This window comes from Syngnathoides biaculeatus, chromosome 22 (assembly GCF_019802595.1).
Source record: "Syngnathoides biaculeatus isolate LvHL_M chromosome 22, ASM1980259v1, whole genome shotgun sequence".
Lineage (NCBI taxonomy): Eukaryota > Metazoa > Chordata > Actinopteri > Syngnathiformes > Syngnathidae > Syngnathoides > Syngnathoides biaculeatus.
Window position 1 is genome coordinate 14855224 of NC_084661.1, and position 15232 is coordinate 14870455.

At 42.5% G+C, this 15232-nt stretch overlaps 1 protein-coding gene across 1 annotated transcript in view; it reads right to left on the reverse strand.

Annotated features, from left to right (window-relative positions):
* LOC133495337 (protocadherin-15-like) overlaps positions 1–15232 on the reverse strand; it is an 85016-nt gene that overhangs the window by 26985 nt on the left and 42799 nt on the right. Inside the window, exons 21-26 of the mRNA XM_061809850.1 lie at positions 12411–12530; positions 12145–12330; positions 11714–11950; positions 11160–11276; positions 8921–9061; positions 8678–8790 (exon numbers count right to left, since the gene is read on the reverse strand). Coding sequence (XP_061665834.1) covers positions 8678–8790; positions 8921–9061; positions 11160–11276; positions 11714–11950; positions 12145–12330; positions 12411–12530 — 914 coding nt within the window. The remainder of the gene's footprint in view (positions 1–8677; positions 8791–8920; positions 9062–11159; positions 11277–11713; positions 11951–12144; positions 12331–12410; positions 12531–15232) is intronic.

The window sequence follows — 15232 nt, forward strand, 5'->3', positions numbered from 1 at the left end:
GGGTTTATACAACGAATTAGCGCGCACAGGCTCAAATGTCAGACCGAAATGAGAAAATGGAACAGTCCAATTAGACTCAAGGTGACACGGGCAAATTACTTTCTGTCAAAAGTTCAACATACAATATTTTGTCTGTGAATATTATTGCGAAATTTGAGGGGTGAATGACGTGCCTTTGGATTATTCTCTGTATATCATTGAAAGATTTTAGCAAAAAATTTTGAAGACAATATCACATAGAATTGGAAAAGACAGTTGCATGCTTTACTGTATTTTGTCCTGATCCCAAAATCGCCATCCAAAATATCCATTTGTACTTAGTTTTCATGGTGCAGATGGCAGCACAAGTCTGCAAATTAAGTGAACCATCCAGCTGAAGATTTCTCAACTGTTCATCGAGTTGAGGGACAGCTGCATTGTTCTAACACGGCGAAAAGTCAATGGCACTAATGTAGCTTCAAATTTAAATGACTTCAGCCCTGCAATTTATCTGTAAAATATATTTTTTACAATCATCCTGATTTTGCTGTAACTGCATTCTGGCACCACTTCGATCCGGCAGCCTTGTACAACAAAAGTTATCGACACCTCCATTCCTTCTTCTTCTTCAGCCTCTAATTGACATGAGCTGAGGCCACTGGGAAGATTTAAAACCCGCATGCTGTCGCAGTCGCAGCATTCACACATCTCAGACTTCTTGCCCGCGAGTGGCGTTGACGCCAGATGGACCGCACGGGCGAACCGGAGCAAGCTGGCTTCCTACTGATAACACCGACGCGCTGACGACTATTGAGAAGTGACACCCGGTAATTAAAAACTACGTGGCAGGTGAATTTGGAGATAAGATCGCGTGTGCCTTCACATTATGGTGTACATGTCCTCGCTGCGTGCGCGCAGCAAAGACAGAATAATGAGGCCGTTGATAGATGTCGGCTCTCACAGGGTATCTTTCTTATTGCCGCCGCCACTTCACTTTGTCTCACTCGTTATGTTGTTCATATCCATATCCTTTCGTTATGATCCATCATATTTCCCCGTTGTCATCATTCTTTACGTTGCTCTTCACAGTTCCATCTTCCTCTCTTCGTTTATGTCCGGATTGAAGGCGTCTTTGCGTTTGTCGGGTTCCACAAGAGCAGAAGCTATAAATTAAAAGTTATAATATTACAATGCAATTTAAAAGTGTTGTGAGAAGTAACTCCAGTCTCAGTTCATGTAAAATTAACAGTTTGTTTTCAACCCTGGGGTAGGGGGAAAATTCTGAATGATATCCAAATGCTTCAGTTTGGCTCCAAAGGCCTACAGGGATATATTGACGAGTAAAGACTGCAAATGCTATTTCATTTGTTTTTTTTCTCCATTACAATGCAAAGTTTCCTAAGCCATGAGCTTTCGCCTTCAATGTGGGTCAAAGGATCAACTAGCACCTTTAGAAAAAAAGAGATTCTGCGGCATTTGTGCACAAGAAGAGGCTAGAATTGTGCCAGGACCACTTGCAGTCCTTGAGGATCCAGCACTTCCTGACTGAAAAGAAAACTTTGTGCTGGAGCAACTTCCCGATTCATCGGACCTGGATCCGTGACTACAGGGCGGCTGCAGAACCTGGAAGATTCTCTACAGTAGTGTGTGAAGGTGTGGCGAAGAAGACTGGCAATGACTTTTAAAAGGTTGTAGTTTCTACTAAAATGCAGTACAGTAGATCTCTTCTGACATCAATTCTCGATGTTTTCTGACACACCTCGTATTTGCTGACATGAACTATCCAAAACGGTTTGACCAATGGTAGCTCCTATCCAGTGATTCTCCATTTGAATCAAATCCATCTTGGGAGTAGTCCGCCATTACTAGTCCCAAAGTGGGCGTCACATCTGTGTCTGAGTGAGAAAAAGACACTATTTGTACTGTGTGGAACTTTCCCGTCTTCCCATATCGTACCTTTCTCCACTCTTCCACATTTGCACGACACAACGTTTTCGTTTTTTTTCTGTCAATCACCCTTCTCGGGTTCTCACCGGTGCTGAAAGCGACTCCCTTCCCTTGCCTTTCTGTCAAGCAGTCAGCGCCTCAACATTTGTCTTCCGCCGCGCCACGCTGCCACCCTGCCCGTGATGGCACTGCTGTAATTGGCGAACGCGACTATCAAACGGCATAAGAGTCGCGCTGAACCCGAGTGGAGGCGCCGTCGAAATACAGAGCGAACTTGAGAGGGACTAAAAGTTTTCAACAAAACAATGAAAAGAGGTGGCTCCGCCAAAGTGGCTTAATGCAACAATCATCTCTTTCGATGCTTACGATTACCGGTTGAAAAACAGCTCTGTAAGGAGAAGCCTCAGGAAGATTCTTTTCCTTATCTTTAATCAAAAGCTCTTTGTCTCGCCACTCCACTTCATCAGCCTTTGTTAGCGTTCATTATCTTTGGTCCCCAATTTCTAGCAGACACTTGACAGCCAAGCTTCATCTGCGCATTATTTATTGGGGTCAGATCGCAATCAGGCTTGTCGTCAGCCTGCAGTGTCCTGGTGTCCACAATCAACACGAAAAAAAAAAATAAATAAATAAACTGCACAGATGCTAAGACTGCAGAACGGCCAAAGATTATGAGTGGTTTCATCAGGCAAAGTGCTTGAGGAATAGAAAGTCAAAACGTAGCGGGCATGGCGGGAGGGGACGTCGGTCAGTCAACGGGGATTCTCTAACCTTCTTGATGAGATCAGTAGGTGACCAGAACAATCTTGTGTGCTGACATTTTGGTTTTAATAGTTTTCCAATTACTACGAGTACTTGGGTCTTTGACCTTTAGCCTTCGTGTGGTTTCTGTCTGACTTCAGCTTAGTCAGGTATGTGGATGGGATGTCGTTCTCTCTTAACAAAGAGACTAAAGTTCAGTTTTGATTGAAATCTAAACATGCCACATGCACAGAAGAGCGTACACAATGTGTTCTTGTTCACAAGCAAGTGGTGTATTTAGAGTCAATCTGCCTGCCCGTCACGTTGACTGCGGTTATCTCCTTATCCATCCGTGGAGGCTTTCCCTTGCTCTTGTGCGCACTTCAGTCTGACAGGTAGTTTGAGCGTCTCGGGCTTTAAATGTCCTGCGTGTATGTCTATCCGTTCTTCTCGCGACACTCGTCCGCAATATTGTATCTCGATCGTAATGCCCTCGCTCATCGGCTCGCTCCAGATTGACTGACGTTCAATCTCACGGCTCCCTTTTAAGTCTCCCACTTTTCCGCCCGTTAGGTTAAACAGTCTGTTCACGGTTGTCCCGCACGCCTTTAAAAAACATGTCACATCACAGAGATGTTTAGAGACAATGACTAACGTTTCCAAATATCAGTCCTCAGTGTTGCCCAAGCAGTGTTTTCTCTCAGGCTGTTGACTAGAAAGATGTTATTTTGGGATGTTTGATCCACCAGTATTCCCATAAACCACTCTGAGATTGACATACTAAATGGCTTCTCCACGTATACCTGCCTCTTTGGTTAGTTTTCACAATATTTAACACTCTGAATCACTTAAGCCTGCCAAAGACGGAGGGGCACAGCCGAGCGTGACTCAGCTGGATACCGTGAACAAATCACTGTTAACGACTCACACCCGCACGTCAGGCAATTGACCCTCGCGTAAATCGCCCAAAAAGCTGCAAGTTCTTTTGGGGAAATCAGATATTGAGGTGCTGATAAACTACTGCATTATTTGTCACTTAATGGCCACTGTAGCTATGTTCGTTCATTTTCTGTGCGGCTTTTCCTCACAAGGGTCGCGGGTGTGCAGGAACCTATCCAGGCTTTCTTCAGAGAGATATAATTTTTAAAAAAGAGAAAAGAGGTGACAGGCGACCGTGCGGATATTCAACCATTCGTGGAAATTGTCCCATTTTTGAAACACCATGATTTTCACGCATTATATCCTTCAGTATATCAAAATATTTAAGCCATAATTTGGTAACAGGAGAGGATAACTCATCGGTCAAAGTTAGCACGGAGTTATTTCCCTTTCCTTCCTGACCCAACATGGCTGCCTCAAGTACACATGGAGCGTTTTCCAAGAGAAGAAAGGGAGAAAGATCAGTATGCAACCAAGTCCATCCGTATTATTAATGCGTAAGTGTGATTCTAGAATAAAAATTGATTAATAAACATATCTCTAGTATGTACCACTTCACAGAACTGATAACATACCCGTCCCAGCTTTGGGACGCTGCCCCGGGAGAGGGTACATCTTTTTTGCCCTTTGTTTTATGCGTTGAATGAAAAAAAAAAGAAAAAAAAAAAGGGTTGTTATTTACTTGATTTTGGCCTGTTAGGAGACTTTTATCTCAATAAGGCAAAAAATTGCCTCATTAAAAATTGGGTTAAAAGGCTCTTGGCTAACATTCATTCATTGTGTATACTTTCGGCAACAAAGACTCTCCACGCTTTGCTTTTTGACCACAGACATCATAAATACAGTTGAGTATTATCATAAACAATATATACTGATGTGTGTATATGCACATACAGTCCAGGGCATGGCATTACCTCGTGCAACGTGTTGGAATTCAAGACCATAAAATTTTAGCGAGGACTGCTGACTTTTTTGTTGTTTTTGTTCGAAAGCAAAGTCATACAGAAGAAGGAAAAAAAACATCTAAATGAGATCACTCGGTCATTAAAGAGTTTCAGATTGTTATTCAACTTAACACTTTTTCCTTAATTAGTTGATTCAGATAGAACAGATTACCTTTTGAGCCCATGTGTGTGTGTGTGTGTGTGTGTGTGTGCGCGCGCGCGCCTCTCTGCTGCAAAGCCAACCATTCGATCAGTTCCAAGAGCAAGATTAAGGATTGCGCCTCTGGAGTTGCAATGAATTAACGCCAGATCAATTTGCCAGAAGTAATAGAGGCATCGCTCAATGTACAACCGACAGCTGCGGCTTTGCTAGTGCAAAAGATTCCTGAACAGACCGCGTGGCGCGAATCACCGCGACAAGGCCACATTTATCCCAATTCTCTTGGCATGAATTAGCGCGTTATCTCCATCTCCGTAATGACGCAAGACAAAGCGACATATTGCCACGTGTGATCACACCGCTTCTCCCCGTGAGTCACCGAGCTTTGATGTTTAGAGGTGATTTGGCTCTTAACTCTTGCAACCGCGTGGTAATTAGATTCATTAAACCCGTAAAAGCCTGTGGGGGCATTGTGACACCACGGGGGGAAACCTGCTCCTCCACACACAGACACGTTAGCCCAAATAGCATACAAGAAACTGACACACTAACACACCCACGACTTCACTGTTGTTTTAGATAATCTTTCAAAAGGTGCTTCCACCCCCCTACCCCCACCCACTTTTCTGTTCACTTAATCCCCACGCTCCTAATCGCCATTCGGCGCTGTTAACTATTCATGCGTGAGCGGTGTGGATCGCATACTGATGGTGCAGGTGCAAGGACGCGCCTATAGTGGACGTGACACATCGAGAGCTGAGAGCATGCTCGGGCTGCGGAGGTGCCCCTCGGGAGGAAACAGATGGAGGCTAAACGGGGAAGAGACTTCACTGGACCTTTTTTAAATAATATCTATTGTATTGTGTCGTGCTATACAGTACGCCAGTGAAATACGGAATAGTGTTCCCTGGCCTATCTGTGAGTCACAATTCATGAATTGCGCTTTTTTTTTTTTTTAAACAATTGTCCTTTTTTTGCTGTTCAGGTAATCTTTCTCAAAAGTACCAAGATTCCAAAAGATGGTGCCAAAGCACTACTTCAATATTAAACGGGGCTTTGTCACCATCGTTTGGCGTATTGGTGCCAAGGAGCAGTTTTATTAGACGAGATGAATCCCATGCTAAGACAAAAGTAGTGCTTCGGTATCGCCATATTTTATCCATATGCCATAATAAATCTTTTTTAGCGGGTGTCAATTACATTGAATAGGATCACATTTTAACATGGATAAAGGAGCAACACTGCTAAAATTGATGATCAGGCGTTATTATTTTGCAGTGCGGCGAATGTGAACTTGTTAATATCCATATAAGGTAAAAAGGGCATCGTACGTGACTTTCGCTGAAATAGTACTGAAGTCAGCGCCTCCACTTCGAACAAAGTTTAACAATGCAGGACAGAATCTAATCTAAAAAGTCTTCCATTCGGCCTGAGGCAGTCACATATCGCATACACGCTGCAAAAAAAATGGTTTTAGCCTCTCGATTGAGGAAAATGCAGCATAACAGAAAATCACAAAGTCTATATACATCCCTCTATGAGCCGTCCTACAAAGAAGATATCATCCATCCACCCTTCATTTATCCATCCATCCTTGATCCACCAAACATTCTTGATCTATCCTTAAGTATCAAATTAGGACTTCAGCTAAAATTTATGATTATCGATTCTTCTGTTAATTATTTTTGCGATTCATCAACAAATCGGAAATGTAAATATAAATAGTTTTGATTTGATTAAGTAATGCACTTTTGTGATTAAATCATTTTTTTTAATATTCCATCTGTCGACATTTGATCATCCATCCATCTTCCAATCCCTCATGTAGTAATAGGACAGCAGCAGCATCAAACGATTGGAATTCTACACCGGAGAGATCGGGGCGACATGTTGTGCACAACTACGCTCCCATTCACTGCGGTTCTCCTGTTCAGTATTAGAGATCAATATCGCGCATTCAGCCTTGCCCGTAGCTCGGCGACTGCCGCTTGAAACCATAAAAATTCATCAGGCGGCATTAGTAAAGCCCTTAAAACCGCAATGGTGCAAAGGTAAGCCTCCGTTCGATAATACCGGACTCCGTAATTCAAATTGTGTCAGCAGTCCCACACAAACAGACGCACACACGCACCCACACCTACACACACACAGTACAGAAATAAATTGTTTAAAAAAAATAAAATAAAAGGATCACAAATACAGGTTCAAAAAGATGTAGTTTCACATAAACAGGCAGGCACATACTTTTACCTGGGAGATATGTTCCATATTCATGACAGCTGCATGATATGGCTGCATGGCATTGCCCCCCCGTGTGTCTGGACACGTGTATATACTGTGTGTGTGTGTGTGTGTGTGTGTGTGTGTGTGTGTGTCTGTGGCAGGATGTTGACTGTACAGGCTGGTTATTAGCGCATTGGCCAGTTCAGGGTATAACCCCGCCTCCTGCCCAAAGATAGCCGGGGTAGGCTCCAGCACTGACCCTTGTAGGGATAAGCGGCTTGGAAATAGATGGACAAATATGTGTATATCACCTCTTAGCATCTGCCCAAGAATACACGAGCTTCACTCTGCTTCACCCGAGGCAATAATGCCTTGACAGTGACATGTCACTTATTTTTGTCAAATATGGATGGAATCACTCTGAACCAGTGTCCTGTGTCAAACGTCACAGTATTGAAATGAAAACTGAAATAATAATCCTCTCAATTTACTCACTGTGAAGTCTGAGCTTGTTTAACTGAAGACAAAGCTGAGTCACGTCTTATTTTGTTGTATGAATGACAGCGGGGGGGATAAACAAGTTTATTGTATGTCATCTAATGGAGGAGCATTTATGTTTTTTTACTTTCACTACACAATAAGAATTATGTAATTGTCCATCCATCCATCTTCTTAGCTGCTTACCCTCACAAGGGTCGCGGGGAGTACCGTAGCCTATCCCAGCTATCAACGGGAAAGAAGCAGGATACACCCTGAACTGGTTCCCAGCCAATTGCAGTATTTGTAATTAATAATAATTTGGGAAAAACAATGTCACACAGCACTTTGATACCTTTGCTAGTCGAAGGGATGAGAGGTCAATTGTCGGCGCGAACTGGAAATAAAGTCAAACATTTTTCTCGGACTTAATGCAGAAAAATATCATCTCAAGCGCTTGAAAAGTGAGAAAACATACACAGCCATCTAAAGGAGTGTTCTTCATTATTAGACTGTACAAGGTAATGACATCTGACAAGAAGCCCGATCAATGAGTTCGCGGCAGCATCATTGTGAGGAGCCGAGGCGACGGCCTTACAGCGGCATGAAACGTAGGCGGGAAACGCCGAGAAATGAGATTGAAATTGAAAAAGAAAGCAGTGTCAATATATGTTAGACGGGAGGATGGAACGCTCTGAGGAGGAAATTGTCTGAGATCGCAAACCTTCAATCATTGTTGCGGGGGGGAAAAAACAACAACTCAGGAACTAGGGTGCTTGTGATGCATTTAAAGCACAAATACACGATTTTCGTGTGCCTACTGGTATTTGAACAGACGTACATACACATTGTTGTATTTGTCCAGGGTGATTTTGAGAAAACAAATTTTGTGCTGTGCATTAATACTTCTTTCTGCGTGTTACAACCTGTTTTTATCTGCACTTCAATCCAATTTAGCTTGACGGGCGGATGTAATTAAATCACGACTTAAAAGGCAAAAGGAGCAATACGTTCCTTGAGTAAAAATTAAAATAATTGTCATAATTTGTCCAAATGTCGGTGAGCAAACAACTTCCAAGATGAAAATAGCAGTTAACCTGGCTGGTGTTTTGATATTTCAACAGCAGCTAATCTTAAAATATTCATACAGGGAGCGATGTACTGCGGTGAAAAAAAAAATATATCGTCATCCATTACTTTGACGTGAATTTCATCACATTGGAGCTGATTAAAAATCTACAGCCGTTCGACACATGAACGCTAGTACCTGTATTCTTCCTGAGTAAAGATGGGAATGACGGAGGGCTGAAGGACGGTGATCTCCACCAGCGTGGTGTTCTCCTTCGCGGGCTCGCCGTCATCGTACGCCACCACAACCAGCTGACGAACACACACGGATATTCGTTTACATCAGCGTACCACTTAGAAGCATGTTTGATAAAACGGATATATCGATACCATATTGATGTGAAGTGTGGGATCTCTTTCAGCATTGATTCTTCATACTCACACTGAATTTGAGGTTGGGCTCCTCGTTGAGGTTCACTCTTGTGAGAACATTTCCAGTGTATTCCTCCACCTCAAATATACTGGCAGCATACGAATAGGCCGCCTGATCCACTTTATAGCGCAGCAGACCAGCTGGCGTTCCCTATGAAGACGAGAAACAGTGCTTCGGAGAAAACGACGACGGATTTTTCCTCAACGTTATTGCATTGTCACCTAAATTGAAAGTTCAAAGACTAATCATGGCGTAATCAAACTTTTGGACTCTCTGGTGTTAAAGGAAATGTGTGTGGACCCGATATAAGAAAAGTCGGTCCTACTTTCAAAGGTTTGGATAAACTAGACCCACGTTAGCCTTCCTTAAAAGATAAAGAGTTAATGTCTTTGGTTCTGGTCTGAATGAATTACCTTACAAAGTAAGATTCTTTTTGCCTGGTTGCTAAAACAATTTAGAGGATGTGCTGGATCGTGTAAAATAATATTTTTTCTTACACAATGAAATTAAATAAAGTGAAATTAATATATAAAAATGGAGACAATCACAACTAAGCGCAGTAAGTTGCAGTAAAATTCTCAATTTTTCCAGTGTGTTTACATGTGTTGCTTCACCGTTTCTGCATCAAACTGCAGTTACGTTCAATACACCAAACAGAACCTAAATCTCTGTTTTGTTTTGCCTGCAAGACAAAACAAAAAATATTGTCTTGCATCTTGAAAATCTGACATCAGACAGTTTCACTTGAAACTCAAGGCACCACTGTACCAACTATCATCCGTCATATCTTCTGTTTCGTCAAGTCATCATGCAGCTTTTTCAACGACGTAAACACCATTTAAAATAATTCATCGAAGTCTCCAGGAGCAAAACACGCAGACGTCGGCTCTTTAATGACCACTTTTCCGAAATCCGCCGATTTTATAGCCAGCCGGCTAAGTGAGCAAGTACTTGAGCTGTCTGTCATAAGCTGCCTTGAAAGTTTGCTGAGTCAGTAGATGTTGAGAGCTAGATTGAACGGCTGGAGGGTGTAAATAGCATAAACAGCTATATATATATATGTATATATATATATATATATATATATATATATATTATATATATATATATATACATATATATGTATGTATGTATCAGGGAGCGGTAAGATTGCTGTTCACTTGCTCGTCGAAGCACGGGGGGCGGGGGATTATTGCGCCTCGCCGACAGTATATTGTTGCTTTTTGGAGGGAGGGAACAGATTGACACTAAAAGGTAAATCAACGCAGCTCACAGAGGCCGAAAGCAAGCGGTCAACTCCACGGAAGATTTCGCCTTGAGATGGGCTTCAGGGGCAACGGTGCCCAGTGTCAAAATTGAGAATATGAGCAGGTGCGACAGAACGGCAGCGCGATGCTGAACAAGGAATATAAATACGGCGTCAAAAGTCATGTTGATGGGAAGGCTTTGTGCGCATTTTGTCATTCACTACAACTTCAATTTCATTTCATAATTTCACAACTTAAACTTGTTCCGGGATTATTTATTATACAAGACATTTTGGAAACATTCAAACTTTTTCTTGCAAAAAATAATGTAAGGTTACAACTTACTGTCGGTCCTCTTATATTACACTAGAACTTTTTACTTTTCCCCATATTCTTTTGCAATAATGGCATGGAGCTTGCGCAAACTCCTCCTGCTTTTTTCCTCATTAATATTTATGAGCGATTTATAATACAATTGAAATGCAAATTTTTCAGATGCATGATTTCCTTACTATTTTTGAGAGGTCTTATTCAGTGACTGACTGACTATCTGAGCTGAATTTCAATCAAATGTGATGTGAGTCAGCAGATGCTTTTCAAGGCACTTTGCCGCAAGCGCTGGGAGCCCAGTTGAAAAATTCAACAACAATTTCAACCCGAGATTATGGCGTATAACTATCTGACAGCCCACAACGGAGCCGTTTAGTGCAGTCATTCTGGTACAATTTCACAGCATTTAAAACATGAAGTACAATCAAATGTACAAGAACGAAGCTTAAACTCTGTTTTTTTTTCGTTTTTTTTTTAAGTGCAGTTCAGTTCTATTTAACTTTGAGTACATCACATTTACATTTAATTTTAAAGAATTAAATCCTGGGAGCCAGAACGGACAGAGGAACGCTTGGGAAAGAGAATATGCACCATTTTCTTCCATCATTCCCATGCACAACGTGCCTGCGAACAGCGGCTCGGATGGCAAAAAGGAAGCAAGAGGTACTCACCGCGGGGTCAGAATCATTGGCCATCACCGTGGTTACGACGGTCCCCTTGACAGCGTTCGGGGCGACCATGCCGCGGTACATTGGCTGGCTGAAGACTGGAGCAAAGTCATTCACGTCCTGCCGAGAAATGAAAACGACACATTAGAGCTCCTAATGTGTTTTTTCATGTAGTCATTCACAAGGCCAGTTACTGAGGTGGTCGGAATAATGAAAAGGTTAAAATATATATATAAATTCACAAAAAGAGTATAAATACAATGAGAAACCAGTCATAATTTAAATATAACAAAACATAGATGAAAAGAAGAAAATTCATACTGACATTTCTACTGCAGATAGCATGTTTTTTGTTTTGTTTTACGAGAGAATGACAAATACACTAATAACCCTTCATTAACTCTCATTTCAAAAATCAATGTTAAAAGCATTTGTATGGCCCTCAATATACTTACATGCTGTTTAAAGCTACGAAGAAAGTATAAAGGCAACTACAAGGTTACCGTAGCGTTTCGTTTTCACCGTTTGGAATTCAGAACACGAGCACACAAACGCACCGTGACGGCGACAGTAACAGAAGCCAGGCCCGGAGGCATGCTCCCTTCTGTGTCCACAGCCTCCACCGTGAACGTGTAGGTGGAATTCGAGGGGCTCATCGCCTCAAAGTCCAGAACCTTCTGCACGGACAACTCTCCCGTGACTGGGTCGACGCGAAAAAGACGAAGGATCTCCTCGCTGGAGCCGGCGGTTCTGATACGGTAGGTGAGGTTGGAGCCGAGATCGGCGTCGATTGCCTGAAGTGGGGGGAAAAAAGAATGATGGGAAAAATAAGTGAGAAAACGAGCCCTGAGAAAATCCGCGAGGGGCTGATAGGCGACCCAAAATGATTCGCTATTTGAAATACAGTCTTACGTGGGATAGAGGACATAAGATTTGGGCATTTTTGGGTCAGTATCTACCGATTGTCACGTGTCAGTGGCCCACTCACGTGCAGCTTGAGAATCACAGTGCCTTTTGGGCTGTTCTCCGGCAAGTTGACGTTGTACGTTTGCTGGCTGAACACGGGGCTGTTGTCGTCCACGTCCAGAACCCTGACAGACAGCGTCAGTCTGGACCGCCGCGGGTCCACGGCGCCGTCCCAGGCCTCCACGATCAGAAAGTAGTGAGCCTTCGCCTTGGTTGAGAGGTTTGGAAATGTCACACACACATACATATTCTCTATCTCGGGTGACAACGTTAGACGTGACTTTATACCTCTCTGTCTAGTGGCAGCATGGTTCTGATGGCTCCTGTGGCGTTGATGGAGAAAAGTTTCTGATGGTTGACCATTCGGTAGTGAACCTGACCGCTAGCCCCCAGATCTGGATCGGTGGCCTAGTGTGGATGCAGTCCGGTGACACGGTGAAGTCAATTAATAAATGTGCCGTCATAAAAATGGAGAAAGCGTTCCGATGATTTATGAAGCCGTTGAAGGAGGACCACGCCCCTGTTTGCTTTAGATGGGACCATTTGTGGAAGAACTGTGCATTATTACCTCAGCCAGGGTTGTTACGTCTGTAAGCGACATAACGAATATATGGATTATGTTGTTTCAACTAGGTAGGGATTCTTTTAAGGTTACTCCTATTAAATTAAGTACAAAACATAATGATGTAATTGTAATTTATTTAATGGGCTAAACCTCAAAGAAATACAATTTCTGTCAACTTGGGCTAGAAACAAATCCAAGCCGGATCTGATAAAGGTTTAACATTATTTTAAATCAACGGGAAATTCCACTCCTTGATCAGAACCTTACAAATACAGAATTTTATGACCTTCTTTATTCAAGGGAAAAAAAATGTCTCCCATTCACTCATTGAGTTGTGTTCAAAGGTTTTAGCCTTGGCGGATGTCTCATTGGACTCCCCCCCCCCTCCTTTCTTGTACTTCTTTTATGGCTCAGACAAATGAAAAATGTCTGCCTTTGTTTTTTTCCCCCCAACATCTGTTGATCCTTTTCTTTCCTTAGCAAGACGATGGGTATCAAAAGCGCTTTATTACCACTGGCCATTGTTCAAACATCAAACGTCCAAATGTAATGAGACGGCGGTTCCAATTTTCAGAAGCGCAGCGTCTCCCTTCCTTCCGTCACGCTTCGTTCGTCCCCCCAAATGGCCTCTTTGTCTGAAAAGTGCTACACATCCGCGTCAGCAATCGCGGCCCACGTGACGAGGTGACAAATTGCGAGGAGAGTTTCCTTTAATGCCGTGCGACGAGGGCTCACCTTGTGGCATTGTTTGAATGAAATTAACAGATGAAGCCAAGATTGTCTTTTGTCATGGTGCTTCTTTTTTCAAACACGCGCAAAACTCTTCATGAATGTTATAAATGAGTTTTCTCTCTGGGCGTCATGAAAGGATTATCTTTTGCTAGCTTTTTAGCAGGGGTATTGTTTTAGGGCGTGGGGTTATCTTAACAGTAAGAGACGGTACAGGGTTAAAATCAAAATAACATATAGAAATAGCAAAAGCGCTGTATATTCCAAAATAAGACTCCCGAAACGCGCAACAACTTGGTCGAAGTTCAAACTTTTTACAGATAATTCAGTCTTGTGACAGCAGTAAAGTGCAAGGCCAGGCAACGATGAGAGGAAATGATATACGGACAGTTATGTTGCCCAGTAAAGAATTTATATAGGGACAGATGTCCAATCTTTTATATGGAAGCATTACCATCCATAAAACCCTCGGCTTACTTGCCTGCGGTGCCACATTAAAGCCATTTAAGATCCTATTCGCGGAGCCGAATCGCTCGCTCACGGCGTTGTCTCCCGGCGTAATTATGTCGTCGCACAGTTAAAGGCCACAAACACAAAAGGATTAATGTGTCTGTTGCCAAAGTTGTTGACAAAAAAAAAAAAAAGTGAGCTTGAATGTTCATTTTGTGATAGAACTGGTAGCCCGTAGGTATCCGCATAGGCAACAATGAACGAAAGCCCTCAGTACATTTTGTCGGTCACATTTTTGTGTGATTGGCGTGCTAATCAATGAACGTGTGCAAACAGGTGTTCCAGGAGGCGTTCACAACGCCGATCTTGTGTCTTATTCTGAAACGTGCACGCATCTCTTCCCCTTCAGAAACATTTGTATTCAAACATTCTCAAACGTGCATCTTTATAGACACACGGATGGAAAAAAAGTGACAATACCTGCAGTTAGCAAACAATCACGCCACAGGAGAGCCAGGACGCCGCGAGGGGCCGATGAGCGGCCATCTTTTATTCAAGCTAATAAGGACCGCTAATTACACTAATTTATTTTATTAGCTGCTCTTTTGAGGGTGGAAAATTATAGTGGCTGGGGGTCATGACCTTCTCGGCTTCTTTTACTTTCTGCACACATGAATATACACTATCTTGATAAGATTAGCATCTCTGGTCAATGTGACATTTGCTTTAAAGGTTTGTCTCATATTATTAAATAAATATTGATTCTGAATTGCTCCAGATGACATTATGTTGCATTTTCGTATAATACTGTGATCATTTCTATATTTGATAGACCTGTTGTCATGGTGCAGAGAGCTATAAATGACTTTCCTTTAAATAAGAATAGGAATGGTCAATTTGCTCTCTCAATTTTTCTCCCATTATTCTCTTCTATATTTTCACCACATCAGGACACCAAGGTCAGATCTATTCATTCTTCGAGAAAATATGTTTAATAACTAAAGGTGGCGACCCTGGTTTGGAACGAGGCCCGCAGTCACGCCTTGCACATCTTGCACGCTCCGGGGATTAGCGCCGTCTGTTTAGTTCTGGACAATTTCCCGGAATGGAAGTTGAAGCTGGAAATACTTGCGAAAGTGCCTAAAATGAAATGTCACCTTTAGGAAAGGTCAAATATTTAGCTCATACACACGGGACTTTGCATTAGGCACGCTTAATGTGGTTGAACACGAAGCACATTTTCTCATTATATGCTAAGTGACCACAACATGAGATACACCTGCACAATTTAATGCATGCCAGTAGGCCATATGCCACCCGCAAGAGCATTTCAACAGGCACGCCAAACGTGTTTCATAACAATAAT